Source organism: Argopecten irradians, chromosome 4, assembly GCF_041381155.1.
Source record: "Argopecten irradians isolate NY chromosome 4, Ai_NY, whole genome shotgun sequence".
Lineage (NCBI taxonomy): Eukaryota > Metazoa > Mollusca > Bivalvia > Pectinida > Pectinidae > Argopecten > Argopecten irradians.
Window position 1 is genome coordinate 2054290 of NC_091137.1, and position 22020 is coordinate 2076309.

The following is a 22020-nucleotide window of genomic DNA, read 5'->3' on the forward strand; positions in this document are numbered from 1 at the left end:
TTTCTTTAATCATTTAAAATAAGTCGTAGACGGCCTCTGGGCAATTTTGAGCAGCGCCACATCAGCACGTGCGTAATCTAGGTACTTGGCATCGGTCAGCCAAACAGTCCTGTCTCTTAAATGGACGTAAAATCCATAAAAATCAGAAATTGGAATAAAGATTAAGCATTAGCGAAAACAAATACACATATCTGAACGCAAAGATGGAACAGAAACAACCACTTTTAAAGACTGTTTTGTGTCTCAGCCTTCCTCACAGGGGCGAGCAATCAACTACAGACCACAAATGAGGCGGTGTCAAGGGAAACATTAGGAAGAAGAAAGTCAGTTAAGGTAAAAAGAGAAGATATGACTCTAAATGTACTCGCATTTCGCCATTATGCAATAGGGGCAGCAGGCACAATTCTCAATTCTAACGCACTACCTGATGAGACGGGGACTACTGTTTAGTCCGTTATCAGTATAATGTGACCCCATGGAATGTACTGTTTGGTATCCAGGGGTATGCTAAGGTGATATAGCATTATAACATTGGCAGGAGATTCCGGTATTAAAAAAGACACATCTCGAACATACTGCAGCCTCCAAAAATATAAAGACATTCACTCGAACGCAATGCATATATGGGAGGCCGTCTTAAATACCATTTTACCATTCACACACGCAATGCACTATATGCAGGGGATGCCTGATCTGTTGATGGGCCGTCTAGTCCAGACAACCTTTTGATGGACGGTCTTTACTGCATTATAAATATATTTATTGGTAACTGAGACGTTAGTAGGATTCGTGCATGGATCTTCTCATATCGTAATCAGGATAAAAGTAGGCTTTATGTCCCAAATGATCTATACACCACTAAAGTCGGGCATTGGTCTTTTGCCAAATGAGCATTACGACATGAAGACTTATACAGTTTACACAATTGACGCGTGGCCAAATTTTCACTTCTCGTATTGAGGAAGATGTCAATTGCGTAAATGAAGTAGTACTTAAGTACTTCCTTTCTTTAACCAAGAATGCGTGAGATATAATCTCGAAAATGATTCTGATGTTTTGTTGCATTTTTAGATAGCAAGAAAGCCTTCGATACTGTGTGGCACGAAGGCATGCTTCTCAAACTGTACAATATGGGGTTTAAGAGTAAAATTTTGGTTTCATTAAAAAATATGTAGACAGGTTTTGTAAGTAATGTGATCTTTAAATGCCACCAATCTGAACCTGTTCTTATGAAGAGAGGTATCTTACAAGGCGGGTCTTTATCTGCAAAAATGTACTTAGTTTTTATAAATGATTTACTTAATGAAGTGGAAATATCTGACAAAGTTCTTTTGTAATTGACACTAGAGTTAATATACCTACACAAGCTGACGACATATGTTTGATCAGTAATACAGGTTTTGGTTTACAAGATATGGTTACCATTTGTGAAAACTACAGTTGTAAATGGAGATTTTCATTTTCAGTTGATAAGAGTAAAATTATTATTTTTACAAAAAAAAAACCAGAAAACAGTTTCTATGAAGACATTTGTCTTTATAGCAAACGTTTACCACTTGTAGAAAGTATAACGCACGTTGGCGTAGTCTTAAATTTTAAATTTTGTTCATTAGAAAGAACTGGTATTGCATGTAAAAAACTAAAGAGTGGAACAATGGCACTTATTCGGTCTGGTGCTCATCCTAAGACCCTTAATCCTCTTACTGTTGCTAAGGTTATCAAATGTAAAGTATTTTCATCTGCTCTATATGAATGTAAATTATGGCACCTATCTAAAACAGAATTAATTAAATTAGAAATGACACAACAATTTATTGCAAAATCTATTCAGGGTCTTAATATGAGAACTAGAACTGATATGGCCAACTCCCTAATTTGATGGACATCCATAGAAGGATACATTGATATTAAAAAGCTTTTATTTCCTGGTCGTCTATGTAGAATGAATAGTAAGCACCTAACTCATTCCATATTTCTAAAACGGTTATCTATGTATCTTTTGAATAATTCTTGCCAGCATGGCTTCATGCCCGATATCGTAAGAATACTCTGTAAATATGATTTGTTCAATTATCTTTCGCATTTTATTTCTGATGCCGTTTTTCCAAATCGTTCACAATGGAGGTCAAGTGTTTATACCGTTGTCTATAACTTTGAAGAAATAACAATGTTTAACAGAATGCAAAGATTGCATTTTTACTAGATTTATGCTCATTCATAACGTAATTACTCCACATATTTTATGGTCAATTGGTCTGAAATTTCCTGAACATCTTAGAATGATAACTAATATTGTTCAGTTATGTGTTAAGTTAAGAAAAACAGATATTTATGAGTTGTGTCATTTTTGTGGTATTTTTTTTTTTTATAAAGACCGTATAACACATATAGCTCTACACTGCTCCAAAACTGAAAGTCTTGGCGATTTATATTGTATTATTTGTACGGATTTTGATCCAGAATTAGCATTTTCCTCCCTTCTTTACCAAATTATAACATTATTCATATACTTCTAGGAGGAATCCTACATTTCCAGTTGAATCTACTGATAGAATGAAGTTATCTGATTATTCTATATATTTTATAGATGTTGCTACAATGCGAACGATAGTGCAAAAATTTAGTTTTGTGTTTGCGTGCCCTTTCCTATTATTTGTATAATTTTGTCACTATTAACAAACATGTTTTTGTGGTGTTTTTTCTTGTTTTTTTTTTGTTTTGTTTTTTTTTGTAATTATTAATTACTATTATTGATATTATCATCTGAATAACCGAGGATGGATTCTCAGTAAATGTCACGTAATTTGTACCTGTATTTTGCTACTTATTATTATGTTGTGTTATTATGTAATCTTCATTATGGAGGCAAATAAAGAAATAATAATAATGAAGACTTATACAGTTTACACAATTGACGCGTGGCCAAGTTTTCACTTCTCGTATTGAGGAAGATGTCAATTGCGTAAATGAAGTAGTACTTAAGTCTTGGTCTTCCGAGAAACCGCTTTAAGGGCATTGTGTCTTGTTATCATACACATGTCTACATCGATATCCTGGATGCAGGTTCGTATTACATCGGAAACACGTTCATATAACTAAGTGTATAATTCTATCATGAATCAAATTGTCAATGTACTAAATCTCTGAATGCTCTTGACAATAGTGATCCCGATACTAATTTCCGGATATAAATTGCCAATAATTATGATCGAATTCCAAAAGCTGTGATTGGTTATTAAAAATGGATTTCATATTGGAATATTTCGCCTTCAGCCCTTCTCACACTGTCGAGCGCTCAACCAAAGGCCAAACAGATTGACTTTAGGATTGTAACTGCTGTCCTTTTTTTATAGTGTTATATCACTGAAGCATGCTGCCGAAGACATCAAGCAACACACCCAACACGAATATATCGCAGCCTTTCAAAACACATCCCCACTTCTTACATACATGGGAGGCCGTCCTTACATAACTCTGGCTGTTAATAGGACGTTAATCAATCACACAAACAAACAAACCTGCTGTCCCTAGTGCATATCGTAAAAGGCGACTGAATTTAGGATATGATATTTTCTCTTCTTCCTAACTGACTTTCTTCTTCCTAACATCTCCCTTGACACCACATCGCTTTTGACCTTCAGTTAAGCGTTCGTCCATGTGGGATAGGCTTTGGCTTCTGTCCCCCGACGAAACACGCCAAATTCTATAAAAATGATAGTTTCAGCTCCTGGTTAGCGTTCAGCGTTAAGGGAGTAGGACGACTGGTTCGTCCGTTGTCAGTATACTATATGTGACCAGCTGGGTGTGTTGATTGGTGTCTTCGGTAGCACCATGGAAAAGACAATAGTTCCACTATACAAGAAGACAACACGAATATACCGCAGTCTCCCAGAACACGCACCACACACTTCATACGTACACTACACAACGCATGCATGGGTGGCCGTCCTTACATGACTTTGGTTGTTAATAGGAAGTTCATTTAATCAAACAAACAAGGCCAAAAATGAGGCGACGTCAAACTATCACATGTATGGACTAGATCGTGTCTCAGCCAGAGGACAAAACTGTAGTGATTGTTATTTTTTCTAGACTTCTTCCTAACGTCTCTCTTGATATCGACTCACTTTTGGCTTTCAGTTTAGCTTCCGTATGTTTTTTTGTTTGTTTGATTATTTTAACGTCTTATTAACAGCCAGGGTCATGTAAGGACGGCCTCCCATGTATGTAGTGTGTAGCGTGTGTAGCGTGTGTGAAGTGCGAGGTGCGTGTTTTAGGAGACTGCGGTATGTTCGTGTTGTGTCCTCTTGTATAGTGGAACTGTTGCCCTTTTTATATTGCTATATCACTGAAGCATGCCGCCGCAGACACCAAGCAACACACCTTGGCACCGCCTCACTTTTGGCCTTGAGTTGAGCGTTCGTCCCTGTTTGGAATGCTCTGGGTTCTGTCCCCTGTCCGAGATACACCAAAGTCTATAAAAGTGGTCGTTTCTGCTCCTGCTTAACGCTCAGCATACAGGGAGTCAACCTCGATACTCCGGGGATTACTATAACTGATATTATATCCACCCATTGACTATCTCATAGTAAAACGGTAAAATCCTTCTTCTTCTGTAGCAATGAAGGGATTTAGGTATAAATTGACTGAAGCTTCCTTGGGTGAAGGGGAACCAATTTTGTATAAATGGTGACCCTGCCCCCCAGGATCCTGAGGGGCGGGGCCAAATAGGGGAAATATAGCTAATTCTCTAAAATCCTTCTTCTTCTGTAGGAATAAAGGGATTAAGTTATAATTTGGTCTGAAACTGCCTTGGTTGAAGGGGAACTAATTTTGCATAAACGGTGGGTTTGGTCCCTGAGGGGCCTGGAGGGCGGGGCCCAATATTGCGAATATTGAATAATACTAATCAAAACTGGCATTATCTTTTCAACGATGACCGCTGGAAAATAAATTCTGCACACATCCATACATATCAAACGGCTCATTAGGAAATGATGGCTGTATATGGTCAAAACGGCAAAATTCCCATTTAATCCAATATTTTTTCAACTAGATATCTTTGAGTGACAATACAATTGGTAGTAAAGGTTACACCCTTGTGCACACGGAGTGCTGTACGTTTAGACTACAGGTAGACACAGAGTGCACAAGATTTGAACTACAGGTAGACACGGAGTGCACTACGTGTGAACACGGTGTCCACTACAGGTGGACATGATGTTCAGGTACATTCAGACTTAGACAGACAAGGTGATGTGTTACATCTAGGGATCGGGGAAGAATATATTCTTCAATTTGAAATAATACATAATTATAATTTTTAAGGTTTATTTCTTTATTACAACAATCCACAATTTAGTGTAAAGTATATATAACTATGCGATATTTTTTAGTAAATATATATCTGCTACATAGATAAAACCTTTTCAGTGCAAAAGTAACAATGATTAATTTATATTCATTTATATATATGTCTATTAATTTTATATCAGTAGTTTCCATTGCATATCTAAAATATATTACGTTTTCAAAAGTCAATGTTTTATAAGTAGATTGCATTAAACATATATATCATTTACATGAAATAGTAAAAACAGGCATTTTCACAAGTCAAAAACAACTTTGAATTGCAGCAAAAACCAGTCCTATTGTGCTTTTGAGACACTTTTTTCTTTTATAATATAAAGCTATCAGTTATACAATCATATACCGGATAATACATAGCTTTTAAATAAAAAGACTTGATGCCTATCAATCAGTTATCTAGCGATACCCTTGTATTGTAGATCGTCTTTCATTAAAATATATATACACTTGTATATTATTTTTCTTTGCTATTTTAAGTTCTAAGCGTAGTGTACGTAAAAATAGCTTACGTATTCTTTATTAAAAACTGGACGTCTATAAAAGATCATGCAGTCTGCAGAATTAAATCCACTTCAAACTATATGACGTCTCCTCCACTCAAAAACGAGCAAACAGTTTTTTCTTCCATTTTCTTTTATAGTATTAACTCCCATTTCCAAAAAAACTATATCAGAAAAAATTAACATTTAATTACAAGAAAACGTTGACTTCTCAGAGGAATCTTGTCTTAATAGGACGCTAACTAATCAAACATAGACAGAAATTTTGCTTCAAATGTGTCCTAAATATCTTATAAATATCGGAAAATGGTTTAAAAAAAATAAAAATAATGATATGAATATAATTTCGTATCCCCGGTCATGCTTTCTTTTCTTATTTGGATCAGAATTTCTTATTAAGATTATCATGTTTCATACAGACACATCGCAGCCTCAAAGGACAAATTACATTCAAAAAAAAACACCTTCCAGTTTCCGACACACTTTTAATTCTTACTTATTTATAAATCGTTGATGTCGGCAACCGGAATGTATTTTTGAAGAAATATATAGGGAAATGATTTGAAAACGCATTAACTTGATCATCAGTAATGGATAAATTGTTTTCCTTTCTTTCATTTCTTTCAGAATCAGATTGTAATTTACTAAATAGTGTGCCAAAAACGTTAGTTATCACGAGGACAGGTGGCAGCTCCATTTTTAAAAGTTCCCGCCGAAAATGAGTACTCTCTATATGCGGAGGTAGAAAAATACTATCCGAGTTATACCGACGCTTCCTTTAATGTAATCTACCTGCAAATGAAGCGTTTTGTCGCACTAACTTTGTTTCTATAAAACCAATATGGAGGCAAACGTGTAACGCCATATAGTGATCGAACACACAAAGACGAAATTCTCCTTCACCCACTTGATTCAACGCTAGAATACCATACAATTATGCCACTTGGATCAAAGCCGATTTGCTCGACTTGTAAAACTGGAAACTCTGCAATATGGAGGAAAGGGGGAGACGGAGAGGTGGTCTGTAACCCGTGTAGCTTGAAAAATGGAGGTACAAACGGAAAAGATGGCAACGGAAACAACGGATCTGTTATCTTATCGAAATCTAATGGTAGTAACGGGGGATCTGGACCGGTTCTTAGAAAGAGTGCAAGGATCAAGCCGTCCAAACACAAATTCCAGACGGTAACAAAAGCTATCGCCACAAAGGGGAAAAGCAGAAGAATTATTTTCAAGAAAAGTGTAAGTTTATTAATATGGTTACGTAAGTATACTAAAACTAAAAATATAGATATAGAAAATATAGATATTATAATCAGGAAATAAAATCGTAGGCTTTACTTTAGGTGTGGATTGATATACACCAACTTGAGCAGGTTGGGCCCAACCCTGCATTTGGGCATCCTCGATACTCCAGGGCTTCCGATCACTTACGATCTCTACACCCCTGGACTATCTCATAGTAAAACTGGAGGCAACAGAATAGAACAGGTAACTTAGTCATTTGATGTACATCAAAAGAGCCGTATAACGGTACACTGTGGTTGACTCTGTGGCTTTGATGTTAGGCGTCGCTCTCTCTGTAGTCTTCAAATGAAATATTTGCTAGCCCGTGATTGGTCAAATGTTTTCCGCTGAGCTGCCTTCAATTTCACTGTGAGATAGTCCAGGGGTGTAGAGATCGAAAGTGATCGGAACCCCTGGAGTATCGAGGATGGCATTTGGGTAACAGTTACCCATTTCATCTCGTTCGGTTTTTACTTACCACCAGAAATATACATTTGATAATTACCCATTTGAGTAACATTTAGGCAAGGATTTATAAGTGAGAAGGATTCGTGACTGCCTCTTTATATTACTAAACACCACGCGTGACACTGATGAACCGAGAATAAAAACCATTTTTCTCTTCAAATACTTGTCTTATCGAATCAAACAAAACACCAATGTAAAATTTATTAAATTTCACAACATTTATCACTTGTTTTAAGGACGGAAGATTTAGAGGATATGTCTTAAATTTTCGTTAAAAAAATACGTCAGCTCATGAAATGAAGGCCCGCTTCAGAAAGTAAGACCACAGGTGTTCGTTTCTAATATAAGTATAAGTATAATACTGGGTCAAGGTCTATAACTAGGTCGGCCATATAACACTACCCAATTTCAGAAAAAGTATGATTATTAACCAACCGTATAGGATATGTTAATAAGAATACTCTCAATCGACAACCAGATAATTTATCTTAAATTTGGTATATGATACAATATATATCATGCCGTATAAATGTCACTAGGTATCCAGAAACATCGGAAAACAGCCAGATTTTAACTGGTCGGACACTGTGGTGTCCTCCGATAAACATGCCAGGGCTCTAATGGGTAGCTCAAAAACCACTGCATGTCAACATTTCATCGTCATAAGAATGAAAGTTTGGTAGAAAACAAACTTACCGGTTAGTAAATCCATGGATAAATACCATCCATTTGCCTAACGCAGCCCTTTATTAATGGTTTTAATAAAGTTTGGTAAAAAACAAACTTACCGGAATGTTAGTGTTTATCAAATACCATCCATTTGCTCAATACAGCCTTTTGAAATTTACGATTGAAAAAATTTATGTCTCTAGCTGCCATGTAAGTATGTGTGCAGTAGATTTGTTTTGTCGGCGTTGATTGGCTCTCGAAACTTAATTGACCAATCAACGCCGACAAAACAAATCTACTGCACACATACTTACATGACGGCTAGAGACACACATTTTTTCAATCGTAAATTTCAAAAGGCTGTATTGAGCAAATGGATGGTATATAGATAAACACTAACATTCCGGTAAGTTTGTTTTTTACCAAACTTTAATTCCTATGAAGCTGAAATGTTGACATGCAGTGGTTTTTGAGCTACCCATTAGAGCCCAAGCGTGTTTATCGGAGGACACCACAGTGTCCGACCAGTTGAAATCTGGCTGTTTTCCGATGTTTCTGGATACCTAGTGACATTTATACGGCATGATTTATATTGTATCATATACCAAATTAAAGATAAATTATCTGGCTGTCGATTGAGAGTATTCCTATTACCATATTCTAAACAGTTGGTTAATAATCATACTTTTTCTGAAATTGGGTAGTGTCATATTGCCGGCCGAGTTATAGACCTTGACCCAGTATTATACTTATATTAGAAACGAACACCTGTGGTAAGACGGTTACCCTCGCACCCACAAGCTACATCAGAGGCTGCGCCGGCGGATATCAGTCATCGCCGAACGTTACGGTCAGTGCACAAACACAAAAGTGTCTGCCTTGGACATACCCCAAACCCAGTGTGACTTATCCTTCTCATATACGTCCTTGATTTAGGCTACCTGTTTGAGTAATCAAGTAGTTATGAGGAATCATATGAAAAGAAAACACGTAATGTTATTTTAAAAATAATAATCTAAAAAGGGCGTCATAATTTTTAGAATGCCTTACAACTGATCTAAGACTTTATGTTTCAGTGCATGAAATATCAAATTCTGTTGTCTCACTTTGTTGTAAGATGACAATTTAGGTGTTCTCCATTGACTACAGTGTATAGCCATCAGGGAAATTCAGTGCAAATGTCATAGTAGCTACTGTTGTTACGTGTTATAGCGGAAAAGATATCATCTTCCGACTGACTTTTCCTGACTAACTGTTTTTTGACGAGACATAATCAATGGCTGGTCGTACCTGATTTGGTTTCCCACACCTTTATAGAGAGACCTTAAGCTTGTAGTAGCAGAAAAGTCAGTCAGAAGGTGATATAATTTCAATACAATTCAAAATATTTTATTGTATATAAATTATACACAATGGGATTGGGTTACAGGCAGTGCCTATATCAACCCTTTCCCTCTTCCAGTAATGTACAACATGCATATGTTATAAATACAAATTAAACATCAAATTTCAAATTAATTAATAAACACACATCCTTGCACGTTCCTACCCTGTGAATTATATTAATGAATCAGGGAGCCTTTAAATTTGAGTAAAGATAGTAAATTAAATGGGAATATGTATAAATAATTTATTATTAAATGTGTTTATTAATTAATAGTTAATAAGTATATGACTGAATATATCAACATGTAATTATATAAAGTTTTATATTTTTATTATATCACAACAGTCTTTTTGTATATATTATATATTTGGACGCATTGTCTAGAATATAGTTGTTATCATCATCAGAAAGTAGAAGACTACCTTTAGTTAGAATGTCAGCTGAGATATATATACATGTACATGTATAGCCAATTCTGTTAAAGATCAAGTATAAAAAGTGGGCAAAAGAAGAAAAAATGGTTAATGTCTTCAGTATGATTACCACAATCACATTGAGCACTGTCAATTAAATGAATACTAAATTAATACTAAATCTACTTAAAAAAATATGGAATGCTTCACGAATTAGCGTGATATCTTTTCCACTACAACAGTAGCTAATGTCAATTAGTTTGTGACTTTTACCAAAATTGAGACAATGAAGTTTGTCCCATTTTGAATAATAATGTACTAAGCTATGTTAGTAATTAATGGTGCCATTTCAAAATTATTACGCCATTTTTTGATAAAAAAGTTTAATGGGACTCATTCTGGTACCATGTACCACGTGATACCCAATAACGTTTGTGCGGTACTATTGTTTTCTATTGGTGATGGAATGGCGTCAAATGACGTTATCGTGGGAGATAACGTTATTTCAGCAGGAAGATTCCATGCATTTTTTAATGGTGGGCTATTCAAATCGCTTTTTGTCTGTGGTCCGTCCTTCCGTCCTTCCTTCCTTCCGTCCGTGAACAATTCTTGTTACCGTTATTTTTCAGAAAGTACTGAAGGGATGTTTCTCAAATTTCAGACATAGGTTCCCCTAGGGCCCTAGTTGTGCATATGGTATTTTGGGACCAATCGGTCAACAAAATGGCCGCCAGGCAGCCATCATGGATTTTGATAGTTAAAGTTTGTTACCACTATTTCTCAGAATGTGCTGAAGGGATCTTTCTCAAATTTCACATGTAAGTTCCCCTAGGGCCCTAGTTGTACATATTGTATTTTGGGACCAATCGGTCTACAAAATGGCCGCCAGGCAGCCATCTTGAATTTTGACAATTGAAGTTTGTTACCGCTATTTCTCAGAAAGTACGAAAGGGATCTGTCTCAAATTGCATGTGCAGGTTCCCCTAGGGGCCTAGTTGTGTATATTGCATTTTGGGGACCGATCGATGAACAAAATAGCGGACAGGCCGCCATCTTGGATTTTGACAATTGAACTTTGTTACAGCTATTTCTCAGAAAGTACGAAAGGGATCTGTCTCAAATTGCATGTGCAGATTTCCCTAGGGGCCTAGTTGTGCATATTGCATTTTGGGACCGATTGATTCACAAGATGGCCGACTGGCCGCCATCTTGGATTTTGATAGTTGAAGCTTGTTACCACTATTTCTTAGAAAGTACTGAAAGGATCTGTCTCAAATTTCATGTGCAGGTTCCCCTAGGTCCCTGGTTATGCATATTGCATTTTGGTACCGATCAGTGAACAAGATGGCCGACAGGACGCCATCTTGGATTTTGATAGTTGAAGCTTTTTACCACTATTTCTTAGAAAGTACTGAAAGGATCTGTCTCAAATTTCATGTGCAGGTTCCCCTAGGTTCCTGGTATATGCATATTGCATTTTGGTACCGATCAGTGAACAAGATGGCCGACAGGAGGCCATCTTGGATTTTGACAATTTAAGTTTTTTTCCGCTATGTCTAAGAATGTACTGAAGGGATCTGTCTCAAATTGTATGTGCAGGTTCTTCTAGGGGTCTTGTTGTGCATATTGCATTTTAGGACCGATCAGTGAACAAGATGGTCGACAGGTAGCCATCTAGGATTTTGATATAACTGAAGTTTGTTACTGTTATATATCTCAGAAAGCAGTCAAAGGATCATTCTGAAATTTCATGTGTAGTAATATGTAGTAAAAGCTTGAAAAGCAGAGAAAAGATCCCTCTTTCCTTTGTCAGACAAAGATCGTTCTTAGGTGTGGGCGCCAATTCAACAAGATCCCTCTGGGATCTCTTGTTCTTTCACAGAATTTCTCTTTGGGTAACTTAGTAATTACTCAAACAGGTAACTGTTACTCAAAAAGGCAACTGTTACCCATATGCAGGGTTGTGCCCAGCCCGTTTAGTGGGACTAGACTTGTTACAGTAAATTTGCTGCATCCAACTATAGTGTTCAGAGGTCTGGGGTTCATGCCCCAATTTCTCACCTCACCAGTATCTCACCAGTCCAACATCAATAGAAACTTTATTGGCTTGTTAGGATGTATAGTAATTTCATGGTTAAAATTACAATGTGTGATTACATATGAATAGTTAATAGTACTTCCTTTAGACTATATAGCATATAAATATAATGATTGTGTTAATATTTACTGTTTGTGGCTGTCCTTGTCTAGCTAGAGGGTAGACATTTCCAGATGCGGTTCTTCCTGGTTATTCAGTCTATTTCAGTGTAATGAGGTTTTATTGTTATTTGTCATTTTGATTTCAGCAACCTGTCAAGGCACCTACAGCTATTTCTACAGTCATAACAGGAGAAAGTGTTTTCCATGACGTAAGTTTGCTAAAGTTTTGGCTCTGCACCATGCATTGATCTAAATACTTACATTTTGGTCATTGTTCAGTTCACCTAGTCGAAAAATTATATGTAACTATATGCTATATGGAACTAAATCCTTGACGTCGTAATATTTAAGGTTAAGGGTTGATTTGGTGTAAAACATCATTTAAAGTGGGGATGCAATCATATTTCATTGAAATGAGCCTAGTCAAACCTCTGGGATATGCAAGGCAGCAGCTCCATAACAGAAACATTTGCTGCAATTTGTTATTTCTTTTAGTATACTTCTGATAGAGTTTAATCGAAATGCTTCTACCAATAAATGGGGAAAAAAAACTTGAAATTTTGCTTTAGAATTGTTTTTTTTTTCTTTAATCATGACTGGATTTCACAAGATTACAGCTAGAAGTTTTAATAATACCTCATGTTGAAAGAGAAATTAACATATAGAAAGAATAATGCTCACAAGAACGAGTTAGAAGAAGGAAAGTTCAGTTTATCATACAGTATATATGTCTTAAACCTGTTTGGACCAAGTACATATGATTAAAGAATAATGTCACACCTGATGTCACAAAATATGATTTTGAAGATTTATAAATTGTTTTCCTTACAGGGCAGCTACTATCAAGTAGGCGACATAGTTTCACTTGTGGACCACGATTCCTCTGTATATTATGCTCAGATACGAGGCTTTATGAAGGACCAGTACAACGAGAAGAGCGCCATCATTTCTTGGCTACTGCCATCACAAAGTAGTCCAAAGGACAGATTTGACCCGGCCACATATATATTGGGTATTCATTCTTCATTTTCACACATTTTGATTTATATTTTATTGACAAAACAAAGGAAAAGGTTTAGATATACATTTTTTCAACTTATTAGTATATACATTCAATTATTACTGCATTACAGTGCTATATATACACAGTGTTTTTCCTAGGTATTTTCCGGAATTGCCACCTGGTGAAACCTGTGAATTTTTGTGTGATAAAAGTAGGAAATTGAGAAGAAAAGTTTTAACAGTGTTTATGGAAATTTTGGAAAATGTAGAAATAAACAATCATGCTTTTCTAAGAACGTACATACTAATGACATTCTGGTTTGCGATTTCCAGATTTTGATTTTGTTTTGTCACACAAAATGCCTTTAAGACTCACTGATTTGGGAAATTTAGACATTGATTTTGGAAAAAAGAACAAAAAAATTATTAGGATTCGGCCCAAATTTATAGGCAGGAAAAAAACACTGATACACCTATATATAAATGTTTAAACTATATTTTATATGTCTTTCTGGGATTTATGTGAACGTTTCAAACAGCTGCTATATATATTGCTAACTTTGTATCTCTGTGCATTAAATTCTGTTAGTTACATACAAGAAATTGATAAACTGTTTGTCATTATTTTGCTACACTAGATATGGCATTGATGGTTTTAGCTAGATCTGTTTTGTGTCACAATAACTTATTTTAAGTTTATTTCTCCTTTACATTCACACTGTTTGAAGGAGTGCACTGAGAAACAGTAACTGATCAATGCTTTGTTTTATAGGTCCAGAAGAAGATCTCCCAAGAAAAATGGAATTCATGGAGTTTGTTTTGTCATGCACCTTCTGACTATTTCAAATGTAAATACGGCCCATACCCAACAATCTCTCGCGATCCTAATTTGTGCTATGTATGGACAAACATTCGACAACCAATACAAGTTCACTCAGATATAGACGATTTTGTTTGCTATCAAAGAAAGGAAAAAAGACACCACATTGATTAAGAAAATAATCAAAGAGAAAGACAATGCAAAAGGAAAAGAAAAGGAGAAAATTGACGCAGAGTGAATTGGAATTTAACTTGTTGTAAAGATATTACTTGTATGTTTTAATAATGAAAATTATTTTGAAATATTGGATTTGGTATTTTGACTTTATTTTTCATCATTTTTCATTCTCTGTTTTTTGCAAAGGAAACATTACAAGGGATAGAGAGTAGAATGCGTAAACATTAACTATGATCAAAAATACATACTAACAAGTTGTCGACCAAGAAGATGATCCACAACAAACTTATAGCAGAACGTTGGTTTCTTAAGAATTTCTCCTTCTGGAGTTTTTCTTTTTGTTCACCTAAAGTTGGTTAGTCAATTAGTCTAGGATGAATAACAAAAAGGCCTATGATTATCTGAAAAAAATTTCAACAAAATTACAACAGGAGGGAGGGACCGAAACAAGGATGTTGGGCAGAGCCACTGTACAAAATTTTTTTCCCATTCCCAAAAGATTGTTTGATAAAATTCGGCCAAAATTTACTGATGTGTTTATGACTACTACTAGCTTTTTCAAAACAAATTCATCTTCTACAATATTGGAGCCCCAGGGGGGTCAGAGCCATCATTTATACAAAATCTGTTCACACTCCCCCAAAGATGCAATAAGAACTTTATGACTAGAAGCATTTTGAAGAAATTTTCCTCTATTTCCCTTATTGGACCCTGCCTCTCCTGCCCCTGGAGGGTCAGAGTAACCATTTATACAAAAATCTGTTCCCTTCCCCATAAAGATATCTTAGACCAAATCTGGTTGAAATTCCTCTAAACTAAATGACAAGTAGCATTTTTTAAGGAATTTTCCTCTATTCCCCTATTGGGCCCCCACCCTTCTGCACCAGGGGGATCAGAGCCGTCATTTACACAAAATCTGTTCGCATTCCCCCAAAGATGTTTGTGACCAATTTTGGTCAAAATCCAATGAGAACTTAATCACTAGTAGTGTTTTAAAGAATTACCAAAAATTCCCCTATTTGGCCCTGTCCCTTTTGCCTCAGGAGGGTCAGAGTTATAATTGATACAAAATCTGTTCACATTCCCCCAAGGATGTTTCTGACCAAATTTGGTCAAAATCCAATGAGAGTTTTATGACTAGAAGCAGTGTTCACGGGTAAAGTTGGCCCGAGTCTATAGAAAATCTGGTCGGTCTATGTAAAATCTTATCATGTGGCCCTATTGGCTAAGCAATTTCGACATAAAATTTCTTCTATTTTGCATTCATTGACAAATTCTGATGTCGATTCTATATTAAGTGACATGCTTGACAAGGATAAAGAATAAAATTCAGTATGAAAAATCTGAAATTTAGCAATTTCCATTGGTTTGTGTTGCTTTAGTATTACAAAACCCTTAGAAGCATTACAATCAATCTTACGGTCCTTTTTATTTCTAAAACAATACATGTATGTGATGATATTATAACATGTCTATGAAAAAAATGGCTGGGGCTATAGAACTTTCTTTCTATGTAGACCGATTGTCTATGGAAAATTCAGTTACTTTCATACACTGCTAGTAGCGTTTTTAGGTCATCTGACCTGAAGGGTTCAGAATGACCTATTGTCATCATTCGCCGTCCGTCATGCATAAACTTTTCATTTAAAATAATGTCTTCTCAATAACTTAAAGGCCAAGGGCTACCAACAGTTTGTTCAAATGAATGACCTTGACCTTCATTCAAAGGTCCACCACCAGGGTCAAAAAGGGCTAAAATCATTAAACGACATCTTCTCAAGAACAAGAAGGCCCAGGGTACTGATATTTGATATTGGGACCTGTAGCATACTGGGATGAAGGGCTACCAAGTTTGTTCAAATGAATGACCTTGATCTTCATTCAAGTTCACAGGGGTCCAAATAGGCTAAAATCCTTTAAACAACTTCTTGTGAATAACTAAGAGGCCTAGAGATCTGATATTGGGCCTGTGGCATGCTGAAATCAAGGGCTATCAAGTTTGTTTTAAATGAATGACCTTGATCTTTATTCAAGGTTACAGGGGTAAAATAGGCTAAAATCTTTGAACTGGCCAAATTTGGTTATAATCAAATGACTACCAGCTGGTAGTAGCAATTTAAAGGATTTACCACTGTTTACATGTTTTGAGCCCATCTCTCCTACCCCAGGAGGTAAGAGACAAGATTTACATATACTCTAATCTATTTTCCTTCCCACAAGGATGTTTTTGGCGAAATCTAGTTAAAATCCATGAAGAACTCTATGACTAATGATAGGTAAAAAGATTAACCATTATTTACCCTATTAGGCCACATCCCTCCTGCCCCCGGGGATCAGAAACAAGATTGATACAAACTCTGCTTCTCCTCCCCCCAAGGATGTATGCAAAACTCTGTATGACTATAGTATCAATTTAAAGTTATATATGCCTATAACATTTTTGGACTGATCTGAAAACGAAGATATTCTTCCAGGTGATCATCTTTGATTTTGGTTATCACTATCTCTATGAAAGCACTGAAGGGATTGTCCTTTTGAAGTATATGTTCCCCTTAGTCGCTTAATTTGCCTGTTGCAACCTCTGGGCTGCCATCTTTGATTTTGAAAATTAAAGTTTAAAGCTCCTTACAATTGTAATAAGAACTGTTTTTGCGAACAGCAAAGCTTGCCTCTGGAAGTTTGTTGATTGCTTTTAATCTACTAGTATAATTACAATACAAGAGATCCCAGAGGTATCTTGGTGCCCACCAAAGAATCATCTATGACTGACAAAGGAAAGAGGGATCTTTTCTCTGCTTTATCAAACTTTTACTACATATTACTACCTATATGAAATTTGAGAGTGATCCTTTGAGTACTTTCTGAGATATATAAACAGTGTGATGGCTACCTGTCAGCCATCTTTTTGAACGATCTAAATATGCAATATGCACAACTAAGGTCCTAGAGAACTTACATATAAAATTTTAGACAGATCAGTTCAGTACTTTTCTGAGAAAAAATGGTAACAATTTTAAATTAAGCTTTAACTATCAAAATCCAAGATAGCAGCCTGTCATGCCATCTTAATCACTTTATGGTCCGAAAATGTGATATGCACAACTAGACCCCTAGGGGAACCTGCACATGCAATTTGACACAGATCCCTTCAGTACTTTCTGAGAAATAGCGGTAACAAAATTTAATTGTCAAAATACAAGATGGCAGCCTATTGGCCATCTTGTTGATCGATCAGTCCCAAAATGCAATAGGCACAACTAGGGTCCTAGGGGAACCTATATGTGAAATTTGAGAAGAATCCCTTCAGCACTTTCCAAGAAATAGTGGTAACAAACTTTAATTGTCAAAATCCAAGATGTCTGCCATCTTGTTGACCGATTGGTCCCAAAATGCAATATGCACAACTAGGGCCCTAGGGGAACCTACATGTGAAATTTGAGAAAGATCCCTTCAGCACTTTCTGAGAAATAGCGGTAACAAACTTTAATTGTCAAAATCCAAAATGGCGTCCTGTCAGCCATCTTGTTGATCAATTGGTCCCAAAATGCAATATGCACAACTAGGGCCCTAGGGGAACCTACATGTGAAATTTGAGAAGAATCCCTTCCGTACTTCCTGAGTAATAGCGATAACAAACTTTAACTATCAAAATCCAAGATGGCGTGCTGTCTGCCATCTTGTTCACCGATTGGTACCAGAATACAATATGCATAACCAGGGACCTCGGGGACCATGCACATGAAATTTGAGACAGATCCCTTCAGTACTTTTTGAGAAATAGCGGTAACAATTTTCAATTGTCAAAATCCAAGATGGCGGCCTGGCAGCCATTTTGTTGATCGATCAGTCCCAAAATGTAATATGCACAACTAGGGCCCTAGGGATACCTATAAGTGAAATTTGAGAAGAATCCCTTCAGCACTTTCTGAGAAATAGCGGTAACAAACTTTTATTGTCAAAATCCAAGATTGCTGCCTGGCAGCCATTTTGTTGACCGATTGATACCAAACTGCAATATGCACAACTACGGCCCTAGGGGAACTACATATGAAATTTGAGAAAGATCCCTTCAGTCCTTACTGAGAAGTTGCGGTAACAAGAATTGTTAACAGATGGAAGGACGGACCACGGACGAAAAGCGATTTGAATAGCAATGTCATTACATAACTTTCGACCCATTCGGACTCTTGAAATTCATAAAATCCAGCATTTTCCCCCTTAAAGTGATTGTCCACACCTTAAAACAATTATAATTCAAACAAAATTGTTGTAGACAGTTGTGACAGATAACAGTATTACATTTTGCACCAAAATCTTTACCCTGTGTTATTTCGGCCCACTGGGCCTCTATATGAATTTTCAGAAATCCGTCATTTTCCTCTTTAAAGATTGTCCACACCAATCACAATTATAATCCAAAATGGTTGTAGAAATCCATGTCCATTGTTGTGGATAACAGAATTACATCACTTGCACTAACCTGAGGTTTCCAATGCAGACACCAAAATGACTTACATCATCAGATTCATCCTTTGGGATCTTTTGTATAAGATATGAACACCAAATCCGACTAAAATTTGACCTTGAAAGGTCAAAGTCAGAAATTTTAGCATAAAAAAAAAAGCCGGACAGTTTTACCATGTCATAATCCAGGGGTGAATATGACAACAGTGATGGTAACCCCTGAATTATCAAGGATGGTGGCTGATTTAATGCTATAACTAGATTTTTTGTTGAGAAATTAGAAAAGAAAAATGTCTGTACTGCTGGGAAACTGGAACATGGGATCAATATCCTGCATACAAATAAATATAACAACAGGGATAATTTTAATATATTTTATTAGATGTTTTAACTTGACAGAAAATTGTTTCGATGATAAGTTCAACACCATTATGGAAAACTTTATAAAAGCAGTTTTTAAATGTATACATTTGTTATATATATAATATATATATGTGAAAAGATTTGAACAAAAAAATCTTTTCCTCAGATCTATTCACCAAAGTAAATCATTCGTATAGTAGCTAATCTGTTTAAGAAGACTTCATCGTTTCAAGCTATAGCAGAACTGAACAAATGTTTTTTTCAACAGGGAAGAAAACCATTCATAATAAGAAAATATTGTTTTCTAAATTACAAAAAACGATATCCTTGAAAATGACATCTTGCACGCTAATAGAAAATTGTCACCGACTGTCTAATCCCTAAAGAATACATCCTTTGTATTTACCAGGTAGCTGAGGTTTCAACATTAGCAATGAACATGAAATATTGTTAGACTGAATTCACTTTAAGAAACACTCTAATATTGGCCTAAATACTTTCAAATTAAAGAAAAAAATGGCACAATGAATTTATGTTAAAAATGGCCCCAATAAATAGCTGATAACTAAAACTTTAAATTAACTACCAAGTAAGTCATCCTTTATTTAGGAAACAAAGAGGATTTTTTTTGCTTTTATTCTGTTCATGTGAAATGCAAATCTGCATTATATCTCGCACAAAAATCTAAAGAACACAAAGTTAAGCACTATCTCATATCACCTGACTCAGCCGCAATCTTAACACTCATAAAACTGAACACCATGGAAACCAATTCAATAATCTTGACCAGAAGACTACTCAACATAAGGCTAATTCAATACTATTCACCAGACTAGTTATCACCGTCATTATCAGATTGAACCTTCAATACAGTATGTGGAGAGTTATGATACAATGTAAAACAAAATCCAAATAAAAGTCACTGTATTTTTTAAAAACAAATCTAACAAAAATCTCATATCTAAAAATCTCATTGTGTAAAACAGTTAACACTATCTGGTATAATTCAATAAAATACTGCATTTGTCGTTCTGAAATGTCACAATAGATTCTGCATGAGAACCAAACATCATGACACACTGTTTAACACAACACTAATTGCACACAACCAGTCTTAAATGTTAGAAATTTTCTTCCTTAATGTTATTGTCCTTATATTGGCTTATATCTACAGTCTGACAACAGATTTCATTGCAAATGCAAGTAATTGTCTTACTCTTTTCCTAATTGTCCCTAAACTTTCTCTACAAGGACAACAACGGTTTGTCCTGCAGAGCTACACTAACAGACTTGTGCAAGGCAGCATGTGACCAATCACAAATTAAAAGCCGACACAGATTTAGGCAAATTGTGTGATGCAATCACAATATCAGGAATAAAAAGATTTCAAATTAAAATAAAGACAGTTCAAGTATCAGAGAAAGCATATTCTTTACAATACAGTGAACAATTTAAAAATTGTTATGTTTTGAAGATTCTGACAAAAAGATGTAGTATGATGAGAAAGATGTAGGGACCAAATAAACAGTTTATCAGTGGTGACCTAAAGGCCATGTCTGTCTATCGTTCCTCCAATCCTGGCATGGAGAAACTCCTAGCAAAAGTCTCCACCTCTTCACGGAGAGCAGCTATCTGTGACTGGATACCAGCATCAGAATCAACAAAGGCCTTGAACTCCTTAATTGTTTCTGTAAGAAATAACACAATACATGTTTAAGTGTCATTTAATATTAGTTCAAACTATAATTGTACACTCTCCCCCCATCCCCCACCTCTGAGACGATGGTCACCAAATGTTTCTCCATTTTGTTTCCTTGGTAACGTTATTGTAGCATGTCATGTGATAAGTCAAATTATAGACATTCAATCATACATGACAATTATTGACTAAGTTTGAACAAAAATGATTCAAATACTAGTTAATGGCCATTTCAGATAACTTGACATAGTTACCTGAGTACCATGGTAACCAAAAGTTAAAATTATCAGATGATTTATTTGGGACTGAGTGGATAAGGTGTCTTACTACTGGCTCTTTCAGTTTGACACAGCCAACATTTATTGGCACAAGTGGACTTTCTCCAAGAACTGTGACCTCCTCCCATCAGGTCACTAAGATAAGTGGATTTAACCTTTTCTACACCATTAAAACCAGTAACATGATCATTGTCAATTTGTGACACAAGTTAAATGACCATTGTGATTATTACACAATCAACTCTTTCGAATATACACACTTCTATTTTTAGCTAATTCTTGCATGTAAAGTTTTGGTCAAGAACGAACATTCGAGCTCACTCAAGGCATTAAATTGAGCCAATTTGAGTCATTTTTCTCCAATGAATAAGGCTTTATAAGGTTCTGTTCTCAGCTCCCCATAGCACACTCGACCCTAATCAGCCATCTTTTGTAAACAATTCTAATCATGTTGATGACTTACTAGTATTTTTCTGAGCATTTTTTGCGATCTGCACACCACGATCAATCAAATCCACCACTTTTACAAAGTCTGCTTCCTTCATTCCTCTCGAAGTCATAGCAGGAGTTCCTTAAACAAAACAAGACCATCATTGCATACATTTAATTCAGCAATTCTATAATTTGGTATTATTTGTTTCTTTTGTTAATTTCAAAACATTTCAACTTTAAATTAGCTGGTATACCACAAATTTTTTCATTTTCGTAATTCAAATTTAAATTTCTTTACATTCAATCTAAACAGTACATAATGAATAGCCATATATATATGACTCTACACTGTTTTTATTGAAATAAGGTTCATATATTTCAGAGATCAATATTATCTTATGAAAATACCTTGGTTAATGTAACTTTGTTTGATTATAAATCATCCTTTTTCATGTACTCAGAAGTCCATATTACCTCTGATAATCACAGAGT

At 35.7% G+C, this 22020-nt stretch overlaps 3 protein-coding genes across 3 annotated transcripts in view; 2 read left to right on the plus strand and 1 right to left on the minus strand.

Annotated features, from left to right (window-relative positions):
• The window catches only part of LOC138320353 (dual 3',5'-cyclic-AMP and -GMP phosphodiesterase 11A-like), a 495361-nt gene that overhangs the window by 186047 nt on the left and 287294 nt on the right, over positions 1 to 22020 (plus strand). The window lies entirely within an intron of this gene.
• On the plus strand, positions 5827 to 14422 carry LOC138320344 (GATA zinc finger domain-containing protein 1-like). The gene is given in 6 exon segments (XM_069263267.1): positions 5827 to 7112; positions 12440 to 12502; positions 13125 to 13305; positions 14068 to 14114; positions 14116 to 14244; positions 14246 to 14422. Coding segments are annotated over 6 exon segments (834 nt in total). The 5' UTR covers positions 5827 to 6806; the 3' UTR covers positions 14354 to 14422.
• Positions 19117 to 21667, minus strand: LOC138320345 (serine hydroxymethyltransferase, mitochondrial-like; the record flags this gene model as incomplete). Its single annotated transcript, XM_069263268.1, is given in 2 exon segments — positions 19117 to 20807; positions 21560 to 21667. Coding segments are annotated over 2 exon segments (236 nt in total), but the record flags the coding sequence as incomplete, so codon positions are not given.